This window comes from Rana temporaria, chromosome 1 (assembly GCF_905171775.1).
Source record: "Rana temporaria chromosome 1, aRanTem1.1, whole genome shotgun sequence".
Taxonomy (NCBI): Eukaryota; Metazoa; Chordata; class Amphibia; order Anura; family Ranidae; genus Rana; species Rana temporaria.
This window is the reverse complement of record NC_053489.1, coordinates 466,462,040-466,485,625: the sequence shown is the minus strand read 5'-3', so window position 1 is coordinate 466,485,625 and position 23,586 is coordinate 466,462,040. Positions and strand designations below refer to the sequence as shown.

Here is a 23,586-nt window from a genome sequence, read left to right as displayed (position 1 = left end):
AAGCTGGGGTTAGAAGCTCATTGGTTTCTATGCAGAAGTGAGCCTGATTTTGCACTTTCCACCTTTAGTAAATAAACCCCCATTGCATACTTAAAAGTGGGGTATGCCTGCATATAAAATTACAGACCTTGGGCACAGATGTTTCTATTTTGATATTATGGATCTGAATACAGCACAGGTTTACTGAGTTTTATGCAGATGCGTGCATGGGCACATAATGAACAACACACCTAGATTTAGATGCATAAAAAAATATATATATTGTACTGATAAAAATGGTAAAAAAATTGCGGTTGCTTACTATTTTTTTTTTACTTCTGCATCTTCTTTAGCAGTTCAGCCAACTTCTCGTTGCTGCATAATGTAATCAGGGTAAAGGTCTCTTTTTTATAAGATCAATACAGCCTTGCTCCTTAACAATAGCTTAAGTCACGTTTATGTTTATGAGCAGTGGTGCCTTTTTATGACATCTGTGTTATCTGTACTGTAGTATAGTAATAGCAAGGGAGGAGAGGCATGGGAGGGTTGGGGGCTGGAGAAACAGTGGGATATTTAAACCATATCAGGCAGTATTCCGTGCACTTGGAGAAAGCAGCCTGCACATCCAACATCAACAGAGACGTCACAATGAGCACAGTTGGGCAAGTAAGAAAGTTTACTTGTTTGCTATTAAATATCCTGTTTATTTTCAAAAATGTAACTTGCAATCACCCTAAATTTGTCATCATGAATCAGGGATTGAAAAAAAAAAATCTAACTGAGTGTACTGATATTTAAATGTTTTCTGTGTATTTTAGAAGTAAGTGGCTGGTCTGCACCTCTAAGACTGGATTCACACCTATGCATTTTTTGTGCAGATTTGCTCTACAGAACGTGTTCCATAGGAAACCATGTTAAATGGACTGTAGTGCAAATCTGCAAAATGCAAAAAGCACTAAAACTGCATAAGTGTGAATCCAGCCTTAATGTATCACAATCCTACAGTGCAGAATTATTTCCTATACTCAACCAGGCAGATAACACACAAGGAGTAAACTTTGGGTAAAGTGATAGCAGCAGAAAGTGTGAACTGCATGTACAAATACATTTAGGCTCCGTTCACATCTAGGCGTTTTTGGGCATTTTTCTGCTCTAAGGCTGGATTCACACCTATGCATTTTAAGCGCTTTTTGCATTTTGCAGATTTGCACTCTTGTCCATTTAACATGGTTTCCTATGGAACACGTTCTGTAGTGCAATTCTGCAAAATGCAAAGGTGTGAATCCAGCCTAATGGCCCGTACACACGATCCGAATATCGTACGACTGATCGTACTACTTTTTTCGCTTAATAGTCGCAAGTAAAATTAAATAGGTTATTAGAGTCACGAAAATTCTCGTTATAACCGAACAAAAATAATCGGAAGTGATGTCATGTGTTGTAATGTATTTGTATTGTATTTTCAGACGACAACTGTACTGACTAAACGAAAATCGTACGATCTGACATCGTACGAGGAAAATTTTCGTGCATGTCCGATCGAATAATATCGGATGAACTGTCGTGATCGGCTCTCGAAAGTAGTGTACACACGATCCAAAAATCGTACGATCTTTCATCAGGCGATCGTTTTCGTCCGATATTCGGATCGTGTGTACGGGCCATAAGCCTCAGCATTAAAAACAAGAAAAATCTCATTAATTTCAGTGGCCTTTGTTCACATCTGAGCGCGCTGTCGCAAAACGCCCGTCGCTCAAAAAAGTGAGGTTCTTTTTTGGCAGATTACAAGCATTTTACTGCTTTTACATTGGTCACCTATTGAGCTTCAAAACGTCTGTACAAAAACGCCTGAAAAATAGCCACGCCTACTTGTGAACGGAGCCTAAATGTCTCTTTTAATCAAGATGTTTTTTTATTATAAAAAAAAATGTAATATTGAAAATTAAAATGTAAAACTATACTGAACTGAACATTTTTAGAAAATATCTCATGCTAATCTTGAAAGTGACAGTTGGACTTCTGAAATGTATGCTTGCCTAAGGGCCAGTTCACACCAGACGCAGTTCCGTTCAGTTCCATGCGCATTTTTTTCTGCACTAAAAATGCATGCACAGTATTTTCCATGTATTCCAATGGCTCTAGATAACACCATGCAGTCAGTTTCTGGTCAGTTTCCGGTGCAGAAACTGACCGGAAACTGACCGGAACTGACTGTATTGGTGCAGAAAAAACGGAACTGCACGGAACTGCATCTGGTGTGAACTGGCCCTAAGGCCTCGTACACACGACCGAGGAACTCGTCGTAAAGGAAACATCGTTTTCCTCGACGAGTTCCTTGTTAGGCTTGTCGAGAATCTTGACAAGCTTTCTTTGCGTACACACTGTCAAGACAAAATGTTGGCGTTCTCAAACGCGGTGACGTACAACACGTACGACGGCACTATAAAGGGAAAGTTTGATTTCACTGGCGTCACCCTTGGGGCTGCTTTTGCTAATCTCATGTTACTGCGTGTTAAGTAAAAGTTTGGTGAGAGACGATTCACGCTTTTCAGTCTGTTACAGCGTGACAAATGTGGTATCTCCATTACAAACCCTACTCTTACCGAAGGCACGCTCCCATCTCATACTTTATTCTGAGCATGCGCGGGTTTCTAAGCATACACATGAACGTGTTTCTCGTCGTAAACCAACCCAACGAGAAACACGACAAGGAAATTGAGACTCCCGACGAGAAAAAAGAGAACTTGTTCTCTTTTTTTCTCGTGGAGTTCCATGACAGTTTTCTCGACGAAAAACATACACACGACCGTTTTCCTCAGCAAAAAAGCTCTGCCACCAAGTTTCTTGATGGATTCTGTCGAGGAAAACGGTCGTGTGTACGAGGCCTCTGGCTGGATTCACACCTATGCATTTTTTGTGCTTTTTGCATTTTGCAGATTTGCACCACATATCATGTTCCATAGGAAACCATGTTAAATGGACTGTACAGCAAATCTGCAAAATGCAAAAAGCACTAAAACTGCATAGGTGTGAATCCAGCCTCAGGCAATGGATATGAGATAATGTCGCCCAGCCTGGTAACAGCTATCGGCTGTCTATCTGCTTTCCACAAGCAGTCAATGAGTTTATTACATTTTAGATTGAAACATAAAATGTAAAATTATAAGAATACTGAACATTTTTAGAAAATATTTCCTTCTAATCTTGAAAGTGACAGTTGGACCTCTGTGTTGTTATGCTTGCTAGGGCAATAGATATTAAATAATGTTGTCCAGCCTGGTAATAGTTATTAGCTATCTGCCCAGGTTCACACTGGGTACGATTTGCTTCGATTTGAGATGCGATTTCACTTGTGAAATTGCATCTCAAATCGGCGGCATTTGCCGGCAATTGTCGGCAATGACACTGTCCTAATCGGCGCGACGCCGCATCTGCGGCGCTGCACCGATTTCAAAAAGTAGTTCCTGTACTACTTCTTGCGATTTAGGGCCGCGATTTACATAGACATCTGTGCAGAAACCTGCACAGATGTCTCTTAAATCACGGCCGAAATCGGGACTGCCAGCGGGAGTGAAATCGTGCGAGATCGCACGGCTTCACTCCCGCAGCCCAGTGTGAACCAGGGCTCTATCTGCTTTCCACAAACAACCAATGAGGTTAGAAAACTCTTGGAACAATTTTTCCTCTAAAATGTTTCCGGGGTATCCTCAATCCTCCTGGCTCTCCCTCTCTGTTGACATAATGCATTAACATACCATCCCAAGAGTACATAGTTACATAGTAGGCAAGGTTGAAAAAAGACACAAGTCCATCTAGTGATCTAGTCCAACCTACATGTTTATGAAGAATTCTGCAGAGCCTGAAGCCTCGTACACACGACCGAGGAACTCGACTGTCAAAACACATAGTTTTTCTCGTCGAGTTCCTTGTTAGGCTGTCGAGAAACTCGACAAGGCAAGTTTCTCCATTCCCAGTCGAGGAAATAGAGAACTTGCTCTCTTTTTGGCTCGTCGAGTTTCTCGACAGTTTCCTCTACGAAAATGTACACACGACCGGTTTCCTCAGCAAAAAAATATCTCCCAGCAAGTTTCTTGCTGGTTTTTGCCGAGAAACTCTGTCGTGTGTACGAGGCCTGAGACGCTCATAAATCCTCATAATGTGTCAGGGACCAGGGTATCAGGAATTATTTGTAGTGACTGAGTATCTGCAAAAGCAGGTGGTGGAGATATAGGTTCCAGAAAAGGTTTGAACATTCATTAGTAACCATTTTACCTTTGGTGTCCATCTCTACTCACGCTCCTCAGATTCTACTCCTGTCAGTACCAATCTAGCGTCTACTTACTCCTACTCAACTTTCCAAACTCCTGCCTGCAAAACCTCTTTCGAGTCGCTTATCTAGCTTTTAATTCCTCTCACAAGTTGTTTGGTGCTCATCAACTACAGGCCATACACCAGTAGATTTTCAAGCACAAGCTTGTATGAATATTTGTACAAACAATCATATAAAAATTCTCCGTACATATGATGACATGACAAATGTCCTTTAAAAGTACTTCAAAATCTCATTTGTTTTCACATTAGATTTTGAAATGAATGCAATTACATTGTTAGAAATGTGTTTGTTTGAGAAAATGTTTCCATCCTGCTGCTTCATATTTTCTAACCTCAAGTATTCTGTTGTCACTTTAGCACATCTGCGTTACAAAGTCATACACTTGGATGTGGTCAATGCACAGTGTGCAGGGGTCAGGTGTATGTGATGTACATAGTTCAGGAGTCAGAAATATATACAGCACACCGCACCGCACTCCCTGTGATTCTTTCACCACCAACATTCTATACATACATAGAACAGCAGTACCACCAATGAACATATATACACATGCATACAACCTTCTAACCCTTTTGTATTGTATATGTAATAATAATAATAAGATACATATACACTGTACTCACATAATTACAGCATACATATACATGCAACATATATACACAATGCATACAATTACACATGCATACAACAGACATGCACACTGCATACACATACATGCAGCATGCATATACATTGCATACCCATTCAACATACATACAATATACATACACACCATGCACATACATGTAACATGCATACACCCTGCATGCACACACATGCAACAAACACACACACTGTATACACACATGTGCAATATACATACATGCAACATACATATATAATACACACACAATTGCAACATACATATACAATGAATACACATGCATGTAGCATACATACACATTGCATACAAATGAATGCATGCATACATACCCACTGCATACACATACATGCAACACACACACTGCATATATATACATATTCATATACACTGCACATACATTATTACAACATATATATATACACTGCATACACATAAAGTACATGCAACATACATACTGTATACATTGCATACATATACACGCATGTAGCATACACTAACACTGCATACACATGCATGCAACATGCATACATACACATACATGCAATATGCATACATACACATACATGCAATATGCCTGCACATGCATACACACTGCATGCACATACATAAAACATGTATACACACTGCATGCATATACATACAACACCCTTACACACTGCATACACATACATGCAACATACACACACTACATATACATACATGAAAAAATAATATACACTGGACATACATAATTACAACATATATACACACACTGCATACATATAAAGTACATGCAAAATGTATACATTGCATACAACATACATACACACTGCATACACATACATGCAACATACGTACACACTGTATATACACACATGCAATATGCCTACACATACATGCATACAACATAGTTACACACTGCATGCACATACATACAACATATTTACATTACACACTGTATGCATATACATACAACACCCATACACACTGCATACACATACATGCAACATAAATACACACTGCATAAACATTATGTGCAACATACATATACACATACATGCAACAAACATACACACTGCAAACACATACACCATACATACAATCTGCATGCATATACATAAAACATTGCATGTATGCATGCACATACATACAACATATAAACATACTGCATACATATACATAAAACACACATGCAACATATATGCACACTGCATGCACATGCATACAACATGCATACACGCTGCATGCATTCACATGCAGCATACTGTATAAACACACAACATGAACATGCATCCAACATACATAGTTATTGCATGCACAGACATTCAACCAACATACATTATTCACACTGCATACATATACATGCATACAATATACATATGCGCTGCATGCACACACATACAATATGCAGGGAAAAGACTTTACACACGTTGCACTTTGTTTACAGTGTATTGCAGACTGAACCTGGACCGGCCTCCAGCTATTCAGAGCACAGAGACTAAAACTGTCAGCTTGTGATGTTATGGTAACAGATTGCAGGTAAAAAGGTGTGCTTTCATTCACAAAGACACAATCCAGCTACTACACTAGTCTTTCTGAGATATAGGGTAGTAACTGTCTTGTACTGTTGTTGATTTGTGTTTTGTGTGGGCCTCTTCACCCACAATCATTAACACAAGCTAACAGTTTCTCTCGCTGTGCTCTGAATAGTTTCCAGTGAGTCCAGGCGTCATCTGCCATAAACAGGAGAGATGAGGAGGCATAGTTCTGCAGAACAGAAGCATTAGAATCTGAAATCAAAAATACCAGTTGGAGACTGAAAGTTTCAATCTGAACTGGTTGTTGTGGAGCAATACAGCGTCATTGGTGGGGTCACTTTAGTTTTTTTTTATCTTCCTTGCATGTGATCAGGGCCAGATTAAGAACATCATGGGCCTGGTGCTGAGGATTTTGGTGGGGCCTTTTAGGCTGCATTCACACCTCCGCGACAAGTAACGCCGCGTACGCGGCGTATTTTGCCGCGAATAGTGTAACTTTTTTTTTACAAATCCTTCCTATTGCTTTGTATGGCCGAATGCCAATGCCGCCTGAAAAAAAGGGTCCGGGACTTTTTTTCATGCCGCAGGTGTACGGCGTCTATGAGATGTGAACCATCTCATAGACAGCAATGGGAATTCTCCCCTCCAGCGGCACGAGCGGCCGGCGTCGGGCGTTTTGTCGCGGAGGTGTGAATGGGGTGTAATAAATAATAAATAAATGCGTGGGAATGACATGAACGCAGCCCAGCCAAGGCAAGTGACCAAAGGCACAGAACCCAGAAGGAAGACCGGGTGAAGATGGAAGTGTCCAGGCCCCGCCTGATTCATCGCAGCACTGGAGGGCTCAGTCTGAAAATTGAAGTGTACACTAATGTGCTAATATGCTGTGCATACTTGTACATTGTGGCATAACCTACCCCAGGGCCTCTAAAAAGTAGTAATGTCAGGAAAGTTTACTACCGCTTTATTATCACAGGATCCCAGGAGCCTCTCATGGGGCCCCCTACTGACCCGGTGGACGGTGGCCCTTGGGCAGTGCCTAAGTGCACAGTTGCCAACATTTAAAAAATATTTTCAGGGCCACTTTTTTATATAAGTGCTATATTTAGAGTAGCTGAGATCCCCGATGTTCCTCTATACATCATAGTAGTAATCACAAAATTAAATGAGTACTAATAATGGGGCAGAACAAATATGAGAACTGATATTTCCTTTAGTTGAACTAACAAAAGTGTTTCCATTCTAGAGCTGGTAACATTGAGGATATTCAGTATAATTTTAAAGAACTGTTTTTGTGGGTAAGCGACATAGGGAAGGAGTATGGACGGTATATAAGTGGGAAGTATGTGCAGGTGAGGGAGAGGAATGTGGAGGGTCTAACAGTGGGCACTATGTACAGGAGAGGAGTACAAAGGGTACGGAAAAAAGCACTATGTACAGGAGAGGAGTGTGAAGGGTATGACAATGGGCAGTATGTACAGGAAGAGTGAGGGGGTATGACAGAGGGTAGTACGTACCAGAGAGAAGTGTGGAGGGTATGATGGGGCAGTATGTACAGGAGAGGAGTGTGGAGGGTATGACAGTGGGCAGTATGTACAGGAGAGGAATGTAGACGGTATGATAGTGGGCTCTATGTATAGGAGAGGAGTGTGGAGGGTATGACAGTGGGCACTATGTATAGGAGAGGAGTGTGGAGGGTATGACAGTGAGCAGTATGTACAGGAGAGGAGTGTGGAGGGTGCGACAGTGGGCACTAAGTACAGGAGAGAAGTGTATGACAGCAGGCACTATGTACAGGAGAGGAGTGTGAAGGGTATGACAGTGGGCGCTATGTATAGGAGAGGAGTGTGGAGGGTATGACAGTGGGCACTATGTACAGGAGAGGAGTGTGTAGGGTATGACAGTGGGTACTATGTATAGGAGAGAAGTGTGGAGAGTATGACAGTGGGCACTATGTACAGGAGAGGAGTGTGGAGAGTATGACAGTGAGCACTATGTACAGGAGTGGAAGGATATTTAGGGACTGAGTAGTGGTTAAGCGGGTCATACATGGATTGAAATTATGCCAATTATGCAGAGACCAGCCATAGTCAATCTATGTATGGGTTGCTGGTTTTACACAAGTCAATCTATTAATCAACTTGAGTACAACCAGCCTGTTTTTTTTTTCTTAAATCAATCAGTGCTGCCAGCTATAGTTGGCAACACTGATCATTGTACGCACTGGCAGAACACAATAACACTGCAGGAGTGATTCCCCCATCCACAGGTCAGCAGGTGAGAGGGTGTGTGGGGACAGGCTGGGGAGAGATACTAGTCAGTGGCTGGGTAGGCACTGGTAGTATCAGAGCCAGATACACACAGGTTACATACGCCACGATCGTTAGAGCGAGAACAAAAATTCTAGTACTAGACCTCCTCTGTAACTCTAAACATGTAACCTAAAAAAATGTAAAGCATCGCTTAGGATACCAAAAAAAATTGTGCTAACTTAACTAACTAATTGTTTTTTTAATGAATGAAACATTTTTTTCCAAAAAAACATGTTTGAAAAATTGCTGCGCAAATACCGTGCTAGAGCTGCACAATTAATCGTTAAAAAATCGTGATCTCGATTCAACCCCCCTGACGATCTTCAATGCAGAGTTTGCTGATTCTTTCATATAACAAGTGGAGAGACTTTCAGCTGTCAAAAGAAAATATCTGGGCAGTCTGCCAAGTTTTTAACAGGAAACATTGTAACTGACACTTCCTTCTTAGATCAAAGGGATACACTTCTGTGTGTAAAGAAAAAATCTGGGCAGTCTGCGAAGTTTGTAAACAAAATGAAACATTGTAACTAACTAACATTGTAACTAAATTTAACCACTTAAAGTCCAACACTTGTTTCTTAAGTTAGAAAGCAATATTATTTGCTAGAAAATTACTTGGAACTGCCAAACCTTATATATATTTTAGCAGAGACTCTAGGGAATACAATGGCTATTGCTGCAATATGTTATGTCACACTGCATTTTCCCACTTCAATGAATAATAAAAACCATAAAAACAAAACAGTGAAGTTAGCCCATTTTTTTGTTTTAATGTGAAAGATGATGTTACGCCGCAACAATCGTGAGAGAATCGTGATCTATCTTCTAAGCAAAAAAATTGCAATTCTCATTTTAGCCAGAATCGTGCAGCTCTGTACCCTGCAACATAAAAAGTGCAAAGACCACAATAGAGTAATTTTCTAGCAAAAAACAAATGATGATTTTTACATGTAGTAGAGAAGTGTCAGAATTGGCCTGGGTGGCAAGGGGTTAATTACCATGAGTAATATACAAATAATTATTATAAGCACTGTGATCCTATCAGTCTGCTGTAGTGTGTCAGCTTGTATTTATATTGGCCGCTCTGAATGTAGCTTCTGACAGGCTGTGCAAGCAGGCCCGTATCTCCGGAAACCATAAATGATAGCCGTCCCATATTTTAACCAGTTGTGGGGTAGCTCTTCCCATGCCTACCCCCAAATGTGGGGTTTCTGTGACCTCTGGTCATCGAGCTACAACCCCCCAAATTCGATCTTAAAAAAAAAAAAAATTCTTAAAAAAAAAAATTTTTTTTTTTTTTTTTTTTTTGGGCAAATGGGCCTATCTTGAGAAAGGGGCCTGGAGCTGCAGCTCCATCAGCCCCATTGTTAATCCGGCCCTGCATGTGATTAGGTATATATTGTAAAATGAAGCTTTACCTCATTTACTAAGATATTTATTTGCCTTTAGTAAATCAATCCTTTTGATGTTTAGGATTCTGCTTAGGCTATGTCCTCTTGCTTTAGTATGAGATCAGGTTGCAGTGAAGTATCATTCTTTGGAGGAAGTGACAGTACTCACAGTTGGTGTGTGCATGAGGCCAAAAGCAAAGAAAGTATTTAATGTTGCCAGCAATTGTAGATATCATGAAAACTTTAGTTTGTAAAATAATACACAGTCTAAGAATATTTTATAAACATATTGGGTTTGATTTACTAAAGGCAAATAGACTGTGCATTTTGCAAAGTTGCCCTCTAAGTGCAGTTGCTCTAGAGCTTAGTAAATGAGGAAAATGTTCACTTTGCAAAGAGTACCCAATCACATGCAAGGAAAATAAATAAACAGCATTTTTGCTTGCACGTGATTGGATGATGGAGGTCAGCAGAGCTTCTGCTCATTTACTAAGCTCTGGAGCAACTGCTCTTTGAAAAGTGCACAGTCTATTTGTCTTTGCATCCTATGCACCTTGCACTCTTGGGCCCCCCAGCCCAAGATTGATAGCAGCACAGCCATCGGCTCGCGCTGCTGCCAATCACGTCCAATAATGCGGCATGCAGGGGCCGAGTCATACAGTCGGCAGCTATAGCCGAGCGTGCCCGCAAGCTAACCCCCTTGGGATCGAGCTTCCCATGAAGGGGAATAGCGCTTGCGGGGAGGAGCCGAGACACCCGCTGAGGACCGCAGAAGACCAGGATCGGGGCCACTGTGCAAAACTAACTGCACAGTGGAGGTAAGTATAACATGTTTGTTATTTAAACAAAGCCATACAACCCCTTTAATTACCACGTTTAATTACAAGCTACATGCAAGTTTCAATATCGTCAGTTGGCCAATAAGACTGTTCCATAGAGCAATCTTGAATTTTCCCAACAGTGATAGACTGACAATAAAAGGAGCATAGCTCCCAACTGTCCCTGATTTTGAATAACGTCCCTCTTTCCTCCTCATTTGTCCCTCATTTTGAAAATAAGGTGTACCGTATTTATCGCGGTATAACGCGCTCCCGCATATACCGCGCACCCCTATAGTGAGCCCCAATCCTGAGTGTACTGCGCTCGGTATATGTCGGCGCAGTATTCAAAACTCGGCGCGAGAAAGCGGGTTTCGGCGTATATCGCTCACCCACGATTTTGCCCTGATTTTCAGGGCAAAAAAGTGCGCGATATACGCCGATAAATACGGTATATAAAATTCAAAAAGTGTTTCCCAGTACTAAACTGTTCATCCAATTTCTAAATTGCTACATTTGTAAATTTCAAAAGCCATTATAAAGGAATAGTAATGGTAAAAAAAAAAAAAAAAACACTTATGGGTTTAACTAATATTTTTTTTGTATAATTCTCCATTAAGGGGGCGTGTCAGGGGGTGTGTCCTATGCCTACAGACTTTTGCCCTACATACCTACATAGGTGTCCCTTGTTTCCAGCCTAACAAGTAGGGAGGTATGCAGGAGTGTGATAAGTGCGGAGCAGAAATGAAAAGACATTATCACCACAAAAGGAAAAACATATAATGGTATTCCTAAATATTACTGTAGGGTCTTTCTTTTATTTGCATGTCCATTTAAATAAAATACGTGTTGTACAGGCGCGGACTGACAACTCATGGGGCCCCCGAGCAATAGGAGATTATGGGACCCCCAGGCAATAGATTATGGGGCCACACAGTATACACACACATACAGTATACATACAAAGTATACAGACACACAGACACACAGTATACATACACACAGAATATACATACACACACTGAAAAGGTACTGGACAGGGCAGCTATAATCTTGGGATTTTTTTTTTTAAAACACAGATTTTTACACACTGTCACTGGTTTTACTGAGGCTGGCAACCCTGATGGGGCCCCCTAGTGGCACGGGGCTCTGGGGCAGTGCCCGAGTGCCCAAATGGTCAGTCCGCCCTGGTATTGTATTTGTTTCTTAGATTTTGACATGTGATATCTGCCTAATTCTCAAATTAAGTTAAACTATGCTAGTTCCTTCAAAATAATATTTACAAGAATGCTGTAACATGGCCAGATTAGACATGTGGGCACAGTTTGACCCCTAAGGTTGCATTCACACCTGAACGTAGTGTCTTTGAGCGCTTTTTTTGCATTTTTTTGCATGACTTGTGTGTTTGTATGCAGCGTTTTTGGGCTTTGGCATTTTTTTTTTTTATTAGCAATAGGAAATAGAGAAAACTATTATCCGTTGCATCATTAGTTGCTATGTATTCCAGCTTTTTTAGCTTTTTCATTAGCTTTTATTTCTTCTTTTATAATTATTATTAATTTATTATAATGTTTTTTCATTAGGGAAAGGGGTTCGAGTTCAGTTTAGGTTAGGGTTAGGAGTTGGGGTTAGGGTTATTTATTATTATTTTATTTCTTTTCATTTGATTGTATTTATCATTATATGAATAATAATAAATGAATAAATAAAATGTAAAATAAATACACAAATAAATAAAAATCATAAATAAAAAATAAATGAATTCAACAAATTAATACTAAGTGACAATAAATAAATAATTAACCCTTGACTTTAACCCTTATCCCTTAAAGAATAAAATTATAATAAATACCTTAACACCCTAACACAAAATGAATAATTATTATTATTATTAGTAGTAGTAGTAGTAGTAGTAGTAATGTATTTTTTGTTTAAGATTGGGTGTTTATTGTTATTTTATTATTATTATTATTATTATTATTATTATTATTATTATTATTATTATTAATAATAATAATAATAATAATAATAATAATAATAATAATAATAATAATAATAATAATATATTTCAGGTTTTTTAAGGTTAATTATTATTTATTAATATATTATTACATAATATTCATTTATTTAACTTTTTTATGATAATTTTAAGTTATTTGTGTATTTATTTATTTATATATTATTACTATGTTATTTAAAAAATATATATTTGAGCAGAAAATCGTGCAAAAACACCAAAATCTGCCCGATTTGAGCGGAAAAAAAAGCTCCAGAACTTGTTTGAGCTTCAGGCGTTTGGATCCAGGCGACATGGAGTTGAGATGTGAACCATCTCCATTCAGAATTGTTGATTTTTTTTCTCCTCCAGCATATTTAAGCTTCGAACTACAAAACGCTCAGGTGTGAATGCAGCCTAAAATATCTTTCTTCTCAAAGGTCTCCCCATCCATACAAATGGCTATAGGAGAGGGATAGCAGGTAGACATCCTTGGAACTGACATATTTCAGAAAAGTAAAAGTAATCAATTGAAAAAAGCACATGGGGTGGATCATTATTGTCCCCAAATATTAGTCATTTGGAAGCGTCTGTTGACATTGTGATTTTGACTAGCTGAATTGCATTAACAGTGGGAGGAGCTTAAAGGGGTATGGTTTAACAAAACAAAACCCTTTTTGTACCCATAAAATATGCATTGCGTAAACCCTATCACAATCATTTTTTTTTTTTAATTAAACTTTCCCATTACATATGATTTTGTGTACATTGAAAATAGAGAGCTAACACTTTTTCTAACCCTACCTTAAAGGAATACTTCATTAACCACTTCACATCTGTAGGTTGCCTTAAAACATCCTGAACTTCAAGTAGTTAAAACAAGCTAATGGCTGCAGTCACCCCCCAAAATTTTCCACCCCAGCACCCAGCATTAACCCCCCCCCCCAAATTCCACCTTCTAGCACTTCCTAGCACAAATTCTCTCTTACATAAATCCCCCCAGAACAGCTCAGCTCTTCTTCTCCAAATCCTTCCCTTCAACACTAACCATTTACCCCCAAAATCCCCTCCAACACAAATCCACTAACCGCCCAAACCCAGCATTAATCTTCTACCCCCCCCCCCCCCCCCCAATCCCAGACAAATCACGTTTTCCCAAATCCCCCCTTATCACAAATTCACCCTCTCAAATCCCAATCTCAGTTAAAATCCTTTGCCCCCTCAAATTCACCCTCCTAGCACTGAACCTCTCTCCCCTAAATCCCCTTCTCCCGGCACAAATCCTCTCCTGCCCCCAACAATAAACATCACCTCTCCAAATCCCGATTTAAGCTAATGCCCTCCCTCCAAATCTCCCTTGCACAAATCCTCTCCCCTGAATCCTCCCTCCACAGCACAAATCCTTCCCCCCTCAGCACAAAACCTGTCCTCCGCTAAACCATTCCCCCCCCCAGCACTTCTCTACCTCCCCTTAAATCCCCTTCGCTAGCACTAACCCTCTACCCCCCGAATTCCCCCCAACACAAATCTTCTATCCCCCAAACACCCCAGCACTAGTCCTCTACCAAATCCCCCCTTCCAACCAAATCATCTTCACACAGATCCCCCATCACAAATCAACCGTCAAAATCCCTCCTCTCAGCACCAATCCTTGCCCCCTAAAATGTATCCTCCTAGAACAAATCCTCTACTGCATGTCCGAGCCAAGCAGCCTAGAATAAGCTTTCCTAGGCTCTGAAGTCTGTGACAGGCAGTCATTGGGGAGAGATTGTGGCTTCTACAGTGGCAGGGGATTGTGGCATTGGGGATCTAGGGCACCCCACAGGAGATGTGGGACATATACCTTGGGTGCCCATGCTAGTGATACCCCTGCAGCTACCTAAAACTTCAAACACATTTTGCACAGGAGATCAAATATCATGATAGTCATCAATGACTTTTTAATTCTAATGCAACTAGTGTATTTGCTCTTGATTAAATCAAAAGCTTCAGGCCCCTCAAAACATACATTTTCTTCCAAATAGAGAAGTGCTCATTACTCACTGAGGCCTCGTACACACGGCCGAGGAACTCGACGTGCCAAACACGTCGAGTTCCTCGGCCAGTTCAGCCCTGAAGCCGCCGAGGACCTCGGCGGGAGGAGAGCTCCCATAGAACAACGAGGAAATAGAGAACATGTTCTCTATTTCCTCGCCGAGGTCCTCGTCGGCTTCCTCGGCCGAAAGTGTACACACGGCCAGTTTCCTCGGCAGAATTCAGCCAGAAACTCGGTCGGAAGCTGAATTCTGCCGAGGAAACTGGTCGTGTGTACGGGGCCTGACTCTGTCCCTCTGTAGTAGATTATAGGTGTCATACTACTAACTGTGTGCCTCTAGACAAAAATTAGCTAAGAATCCCGCTACTTAGAAAGGACTACCAGACCGTTCCAAATCCAGTGTGTGCGTTATTATTGAATTCCTAAGCTAACGTTTTTGGCCTGCACATGCCTCCCTGCCACAGAATATGTACTGTGGTGGGTCAGCAAGTAATAAACCACTTCTGGACCAGGCCTATTTCTGACATTTGTTGTTTTCAAGTTAAAATCTGTATTTTTTGCTAGAAAACCCCCAAAAATTATATATATTTTTTTAGCAGAGACCCCAGAGAATAAAATGGGAATCATTGCAATGCTTTACGTCACACTATATTTGTGCAGCGGTCTTACAAATGCAATTTCTTGGGAAAAAAAATTGTTAAAAAATACACTTTTTTAACAAAAAAATAAGAAAACTGTAAATTTTTTGTATAATGTGAAAGATGATGTTACACTGAGTAAATTGATACCCAACATGTCATGCTTTAAAATTGCACACACTCGTGGAATGGCAACAAACTACGGTACTTAGAAATTTCCATAGGCGATGCTTTAACAGGCTTTTTACAGGTTACCTGTTTAGAGTTTTAGAGGAGGTCTAATGCTATAATTATTGCTCTCGCTCTAATGTTCACTGCCAGGGCCGATCCTAGGGTCACAAGCGCCTGGGTGCAGAAATCTTTCTGGCACCCCCACATGGGCGTCATCATTTTACTAACTCCTCCCCTTCACAAATATTTCTATGGCAATGACTCAACCACAGAGATGCTCCCCCGCAAAGTCTTTATTAACCTGGGATCCTTACATGATCTCTTAACAATAAACAAAATACAGGAAGAGAAGCAGAGTACATTATTGGGACCTGGAGGGGGACCTCTGTGATGGACACAGAGAGGGCTTCTGTTAGAGAGTCTGTTAGATGTTCGGCGCCCTCACCTCTGCAGGCGCCTGGGTGCAATGCACCCTGTGCACCCTGTCTAGGATCGGCCCTGTTCACGGCAATACCTCACATGTGTGGTTTGAACACCGTTTACATATGAGGGCGCGACTTGCGTATTTTTATTTTTTTATTATTATTACTGTTATTCCTATTACAAGGAATGTAGACATCCCTTGTAAAAAGAAATAAGCAGACCTCAGATATCACATTTATTTAAAAAAAAAAATTACTTTTACATATAAAAAAAAAAATGTGCCCTTTAAGTCCGGAGAGCCGAAGTAATGTTTGACATCACTCCGATCCTCCAAGGGCATAGAGTTGTGTTGGGGCCATCTTGTCCTCTCTCAACTTCCTGCCCATGAGTCCAGAAGGTTGGATCGTTTTTGCCGCTACCCCTCCCGCCACCCATAAAAGTGATCCCGTAGCAAACCTGCCACTGGGATCACTTTTATCTGAAAGAGGATCGCCCACTGTGTAAAAATATACTGGGGTTGTAGCAGCTATCTGCTGCCCTTACCACAGTATTTAACGTCAAAGTCCTAACGTATATATACAGTGGGCGGTCCTGAAGGGAATGGTAGCTATCTAGTTAGATAAGGGTACAAGGAAGTACCAACCAATAGATGGTGAAAGTTCAAAAGTGTAATCCATGTAGGGAAAAATTAGAATCTTGTATCAGGCAATGCAATCATGTGATTGCAAGGGCAGCGTTTTAACACATACAACCACATGCATCTGAACATTCCTTTTCCCTTTAGGCCTCGTACACACGACCGAGTTTCTCGGCAAAAACCAGCAAGAAACTTGCTGAGAGATATTTTTTTGCAGAAAAAATCCGGTCGTGTGTACATTTTCGTCGAGGAAACTGTCGAGAAACTCGACGAGCCAAAAAGAGAGCAAGTTCTCTATTTCCTCGACGGGAATGGAGAAAATTGGCTTGTCAAGTTTCTCGACGGCTTCACAAGGAACTCGACGAGCAAAACGATGTGTTTCGCCTGTCGAGTTTCTCGGTCGTGTGTACGAGGCATCACTCTTTTAGAAGAAAAAAAGATGTCATGATGTGCACAACATGACAATACATACCTGCACTTTTGTAATACAATGAAATATAATTTTTTCTTTTATAAAAAAATGAAGGGTTTGTTTACACTTGCTTCAAAACAGGGCTTCTGACAGGCCTTGTTAAAGCTCTCTTACGGCTAGTCAAAGCTCATGTCACTAAATAAAATAGTTAGCTTACAGTCCTATTTACAACTTGCGTTTACTTTGCTTCAGCTTTGCTTCAAAAATTATACCCCGTGTAGCTTTAGTGGTGCTTCAAAGCGTCTTCAAAGCCTCCATAAAAGTCTATGACAAATCTCCCTTGAAGCACCTGCGGCTTTTGAGAGGCTTTAATTCATCTTTAGCTTCACTTTGTTTTGGAGAAATTGCAGGTGCAAGATATTAACACGCACACACACAGCATCTGCCAAGTTACAACAAAGCTTCAAAAGAGCATCACTGAAGCACCACCAACACATCAAAAAAGCATGTAGAAGCAGTAGGAGCTTTAATATGCAATGAAGCCGAAGCAAGTGTAAATAAATGAGCCCTAATACCTTATCAACTGCTACAGTGGCTGCAGTGTTTTCTCTGTAAATTTGTTACCATAGGGGCTCATTCACACTTGCTTCAAAACAAGGCTTCGGACAGGCTTTGTTAAAGCTCTCTGAATGCCAGTCAAAGCTCCTGCCACTAAATACAATTCTTAGCTTACAGTCCTGTTTACACCTTGCATTTGCTTTGCTTCGACTTCATTTCAAAGATTTTACCCCATGTCGCTTTAGTGGTGCTTCAAAGCATCTTCAAAGCCTCCATAGAAGTTTATGACAAAGCTCGCTTGAAGCCTTTTGAGAGGCTTTAATTCAGCTTTAACTTTGCTTTGTTTTAGAGAAATTGCATGAGATAGTCACACGCGCACACGGATCATCTGTCAAGCTTCAACAAAGCTTTAAAAGAACAACACTGAAGCATCTGCAAAGATTTACCGAAGCATCACCAAAGCTTCATCGAAGCACCACCAAAGCTTCATTGAAGCACAACCGAAGCATCAAAAACACATCATAAAAGCATGTTGAAGCAGTAGGTGCTTTAATGTGTGTTGAAGCCAAAGCACACTGCAGCTCAAAAAATAAATAAAAAAAAAAACTGCTTTTACAGGCATTTGAGCTTTTATTTCAGCTTGAAGAAGCTTTTTTAGTTGTTAAATCCAAATAATTACACCAATTACATCAACAGGCTATTCAAGCTACCTAGAATATAAAATGTGGAATGCTTGTCAGCATATAGCATGGTCATCCAATCGGTTTCATAAGTCATATACTTTCACAGTTTTTACATTTTAAATAAGCCATTTATAAAAAGCATGGGATTGGTGTATTGTACTTACAAATATGAATTTGAGGCTGGGTTCACATAGGAGCACGCAGTGGCTAACAGCAAGAGTCAGGTGCGGCTCCGTTCACCGTTTCAGGTCCGAATTCAGACCACATTTTTGGCTGAATTCGTACCTGAAACGGACAGGGATCCTGTGCAAAGCTCTCCATAGAGAGCCGGTCACAATCTCCTGCTGTGCAAATTGAGTGCAGGGAAACCAACCCAGCCTCAAAAACATATGCAAAACTGCTACCATTGCTATTCCAATTGCATGACAAAAATTTTAAACAAATAGAACATTTTCTGCACCACTGTAGGTCTAAAAAATGCAGGTACAGTGGAACCTTGGTTTACGAGCAACGTGGTTAACGAGCATTTGAATAACGAGCAACTTTTTTTTTAATACTGACTCGGTTTGCGAGTGTTGTCTCGCAACACAAGCAGAATTTAAGCTAATGGGGTGTGCAGTACCGCATTCGGCCAGAGGTGCGCCGGTGACACTCTGAATGGTTCCGAGCCGTTTAGAAACACTCGGAATCACCTTTCCGAGATCAGCCGAGCTGTCCCCGAGTATTTCCGAGGCTCTCCGGCGCCCCCCACCTCTGGCCACATGCGGTATTGCATGCCATAGAAGTCAATACGGAAAGGAATTATCTTTGTTTCCATTGACTTCTATGGGGAAACTCGCTTTGATATGCGAGTGCTTTGGATTATGCTTGTAATCCAAGGTTCCACTGTAGTTACATTGTTGTAAAGGTAATATCTCTCAACATCTTGTGATGTATAACATTTCTTAAAGAAAGAAAGTGCATTTAAAAAGTCTAAAATGGTTGCCGCTTCATCTAAGAAACATAGAAATGTCAATTACAAAAAGTTACAGTGGAAACATTTTTCTTGCTATGCAAAGAAGTGTTTGACAAAAAGCAGACTATCTAAGAATTTCAGTTATTCGTGATCTTAGCTACACCCACCTTCAGAATGTGTGGATGTGTGCATTTGATAAATCATATATAATGCACACATTCTTTCCTGCACAGATTACTGTATATCTGTTATGCCGAAGGGCTTAGTCTAAATATGAAATTAACTTTGTGGATGCAAATCTAAGTTATTATCTATTTACCGTAATGTTAATAGTCTAACTCAAGACTAATGCCACGTACATACGATCGTTTTTCCTGTCATGCTAAAAAACAACGTTTTTCTCGACGTGATTCATCGTGATTTCTCTCAAGCCTGCCTTGCATACACACGTTCAGGAAAAAAATGCTCGAGCAACGCGCGGTGACGTACAACACGTACGACCGCACTACAAAGGGGAAGTTCCATTCAAATGGCGCCATCCTTTGGGACGCTTTTGCTAATTTCTGAGCATGCACAATTTTTTTTCCCCCTCAGAAAAGCATACACACGATCGGTTTTAGTGACGAGAAAAAGAACGACGGGAAAAACGAAGAGAAAAAATAGAGCAGGTTCTAATTTTTTGGCGGGCAGTTTTCTCGTCGAGAAAACTGTTATGGAGCATACACACGACCGGTTTTCACGACCAATCTAAAAAATGGCAGTTTTCTCATCATGAAAAACGGTCGTGTGTATGCGGCATAAGGGACTATAGTATGGGCCTGGTATACCATTGGGCACCTAGATTAAAATATTGTGAGACTTGCAGCATGCCATAATGAACAATGGGTGAAGGTATTTCTTGTTCCACATACCATGCCTTTTTGTCTCTTCTTTCTCCTTATTTTTCACCCTCTTTTTGTCTCTTAGTTCATTCCTTTTGAAATTGTCTTTAGTAAATCAGGTCCATTTTAAAGTATTTGTAACCCTAAAAAAAAAAAGAGCTCCTGTTCCCTTTAAGCAGGTTACACAGCACAGTGCGTGTGCTGTATAACCTGCCCCTCTCTAAGCTGTAAAAAAAACCTGGTTGATCCTGCCAATTCCTGTGTCCCCCTCTGTGTACTGACCACGATAATCATAGCTGCTGAGCCCTGATTACCGTGGTCAGTTTACATGCCTCCGTCATCTGCATCTACCTTCCCTCCTGCCACTATTAGTAGAAAAGAAAAGTTAAAAAATTGTCTCTCTTGTATCCAGGTATAACCCACTCAAGGGGCCAGATTTATAAACAATGTACGCCGGCGTATCTCCACATACGCCGCCTTAATTTCAAATGTGCGCCGTCGCATCTTTACGCCGATTCACAAAGCGAGATACGTCCAAAAACATGGCTTCAGCCGTCCGACGTAACTTGCCTACGCCGGCGTATCGTGGGAGCATAGTTACGCTGGACGCATTCGGCGTTCCCATTATAAATATGCAAATGAGCTAGATACGCCGATTCTCAAACGTACTTGCGCCCGGCGTATTAATATACGCTGTTTACGTAAGGCGTACGACCGGCGTAACTTTACCCCTCATAAAGCAGGGGTAAGTCATGTTAAGGTATGGACGTCGGAAACATCGGAACAGCGTCGTATTTTACGTTGTTTGCGTAAGTCGTACGTGAATGGGTATGGGCGTAGGTTACGTTCACGTCGACTAAGCATTGAGCCAGCGTAACTTAGGGAGAAAATTCGACGTGATACTGAGCATGCGCGCGCATGCGTCGTTCGTTAGGCGCGTCATTTACGTGGGGTCACGATTAATTTCCATAATTTCCATACAACATGCCCCCTACCAGCCTACTTTGAATTAGGCGGGCTTACGCCGGCCAATTTACGCTACGCTGCCGCAACTTACGGAGCAAGTGCTTTGTGAATACTGCACTTGCCTGTCTAAGTTGCAGCGGCGTAGCGTAAATGGGATAGGGTACGCCTGCACAAAGATGCGCCCAGGTACGTGAATCTGGCCCTAAGTGTGTAAGTGTTTTTTTTTTTAAACAAAGCCTGTAAATACCTTTTTGTTAGGCTGGTCACGTGACTCCTGATCCAGGGCTACAGTAGGAGGGGCTGAGTGGCCAGTACGGCGGTCGTCCACATGACCTCCACGGCTGACATCAGAAGGAGATCTCGCCCCCTCCTGCTGTAGCCCTGGATCGGAGTAGGAGAGTGGTCAGGAGTCACATGATCAGCCCGAATATAGCTGAAAAAAGGGTATTTACAGGCTTACACACTTACAGAGTATGTTATGCCTGGATACAAGAGAGGGCTGACATTGATATTCTTTTTAAAGGTAACAACCACTTTAATGCTCTGGCCCATTGCTAACAAGAATCCTAGGTCTAAAAATCTGATCATTCAGAAGAACACCAAAAAGTGCTTTGCATTACCACTGATTACACCACATCAGATACTGGGTCTCAATTCATGAAACAGTTTCTACCACTTTGAGATCGGCTGTAAAATAGCTCAAAGTGTTTAAGAATGTTTATGCAATTCAGTAAACGCTACCAAAATACCACATGTGCTATTTTTATCAGAGATGCTATATTTTAGTAGTTAGAAAAATGCAGCACATGCCAGCGTCATTAACAACCAGTAGACTGTATTCAAAATAAGAGCCAGCTTTAAAGAGGAAGTAAACTTTCCTCTATAACTTTTACCTATAGGTAATAAGCTTATAATAAGGTTACCTATAGGTAGTGTAAATATCTCCTAAATAGGCACAGTTTAGGAGATATTTACATTACTAGCAGCCAGTGACGTCACTGGCGCATGCACTCTGAAGGAACGGGCAGCCATGACTTCCGAGCCTTGTGCCATAACCGTTGGCTCCCGTGCGCATGTGCGAGAGTGACGTTCATTGTGGCTCAGGCCAGTCATAGAACCTGGAAGCAAGAGGGGTGAAGATGAGAGGACACTGCAGCTCTGAGATCTCAGCATGGGAGGGCTTTGTTTAAGGTAAGTTTAACATAATGCATACTAGCACAATATGCCTTTACCTTGCAGGGTGTAAAAAAAAGTTCAGTGGTTTACAAGCCCTTTAATTTTTTAAAAAAACATGTAGCCCCCCCCCAATCCAAAGCCAAACCAGGCCCTTATCGGAGCATGCAGCCCAGCAGGCAGGGAAATGTGGGGGGGCAGATTGCAGCCCCCATTCCTGAACCATACTAGGCCACATGCCCTCAACATGGACAGGGTTCTTTGTGCCCATGTTAGTGAAGGCAAGGGCCTCTTCCCCACAACCCTGGACTGGTGAGGAGGGTGACATATCAGAATCTGCAAACCCCCTTTAACAAGGGGGGCCCTCAGACCTCAGACCTCAGCCACCTGTTGTGAATGAGTAGGGGTACATAATACCCCTACTCATTTACCAAAATAAAATGGCCAAAGTAAATAAAAACTCAGAGCAAATTTTTGACAAGTCCATTATTAAAAAAAATGTCCACAATGAATGCTGGTCCGCACCCATTGCTAAATGAACTAAGGAGCGAAGGCACCTGTAATGTTACAAGTTGACCCGCCCACTTGTGATGTCATTGGCATAGCATAAAAAAGGGAGGGGGGGGGGGGCTCAGCATACTTTGCAAACTATGTATCACATATACTGTATAACCTGTATTAAAAGGGTATTTGTAATTAAAACATTTTGACTAATTTGTTTCCATCACTTTGATAAACTTTGTTTGACATTTAGATGTTAAAAATTTGTAACAATAATCATCACAAATAAAAGATTCTGAGAAGCTATAAAACACTGACGCAAAACTCTGTTTCTGCTAACCATTTTTCCATAACAACTTGCTGTGTGAAACATTGCTGTGTTAATTTCACAGTAAATCATTCTGTGTTTACTTGGTCTTGTTGGCAGGTTATCAAATGTAAGGCAGCAGTAGCCTGGGAGGCTGGCAAGCCCTTTAGTATTGAAGAAGTAGAAGTTGCTCCCCCGAAGGATCATGAAGTTCGGATAAAGGTAACATTTATTCTTCTTTTTCCAGTGTCTGCAGA

The 23,586-nt window shown here is 41.0% G+C and overlaps 1 protein-coding gene across 1 annotated transcript in view; it reads left to right on the top strand.

Annotated features, from left to right (window-relative positions):
- The first annotated feature begins 547 nt into the window (after positions 1–547).
- The window catches only part of LOC120917148 (all-trans-retinol dehydrogenase [NAD(+)] ADH4-like), a 46,269-nt gene continuing 23,230 nt past the window's right edge, over positions 548–23,586 (top strand). Inside the window, exons 1-2 of the mRNA XM_040328234.1 lie at positions 548–645; positions 23,450–23,551. Coding sequence (XP_040184168.1) covers positions 628–645; positions 23,450–23,551 — 120 coding nt within the window. The 5' untranslated portion in view covers positions 548–627. The remainder of the gene's footprint in view (positions 646–23,449; positions 23,552–23,586) is intronic.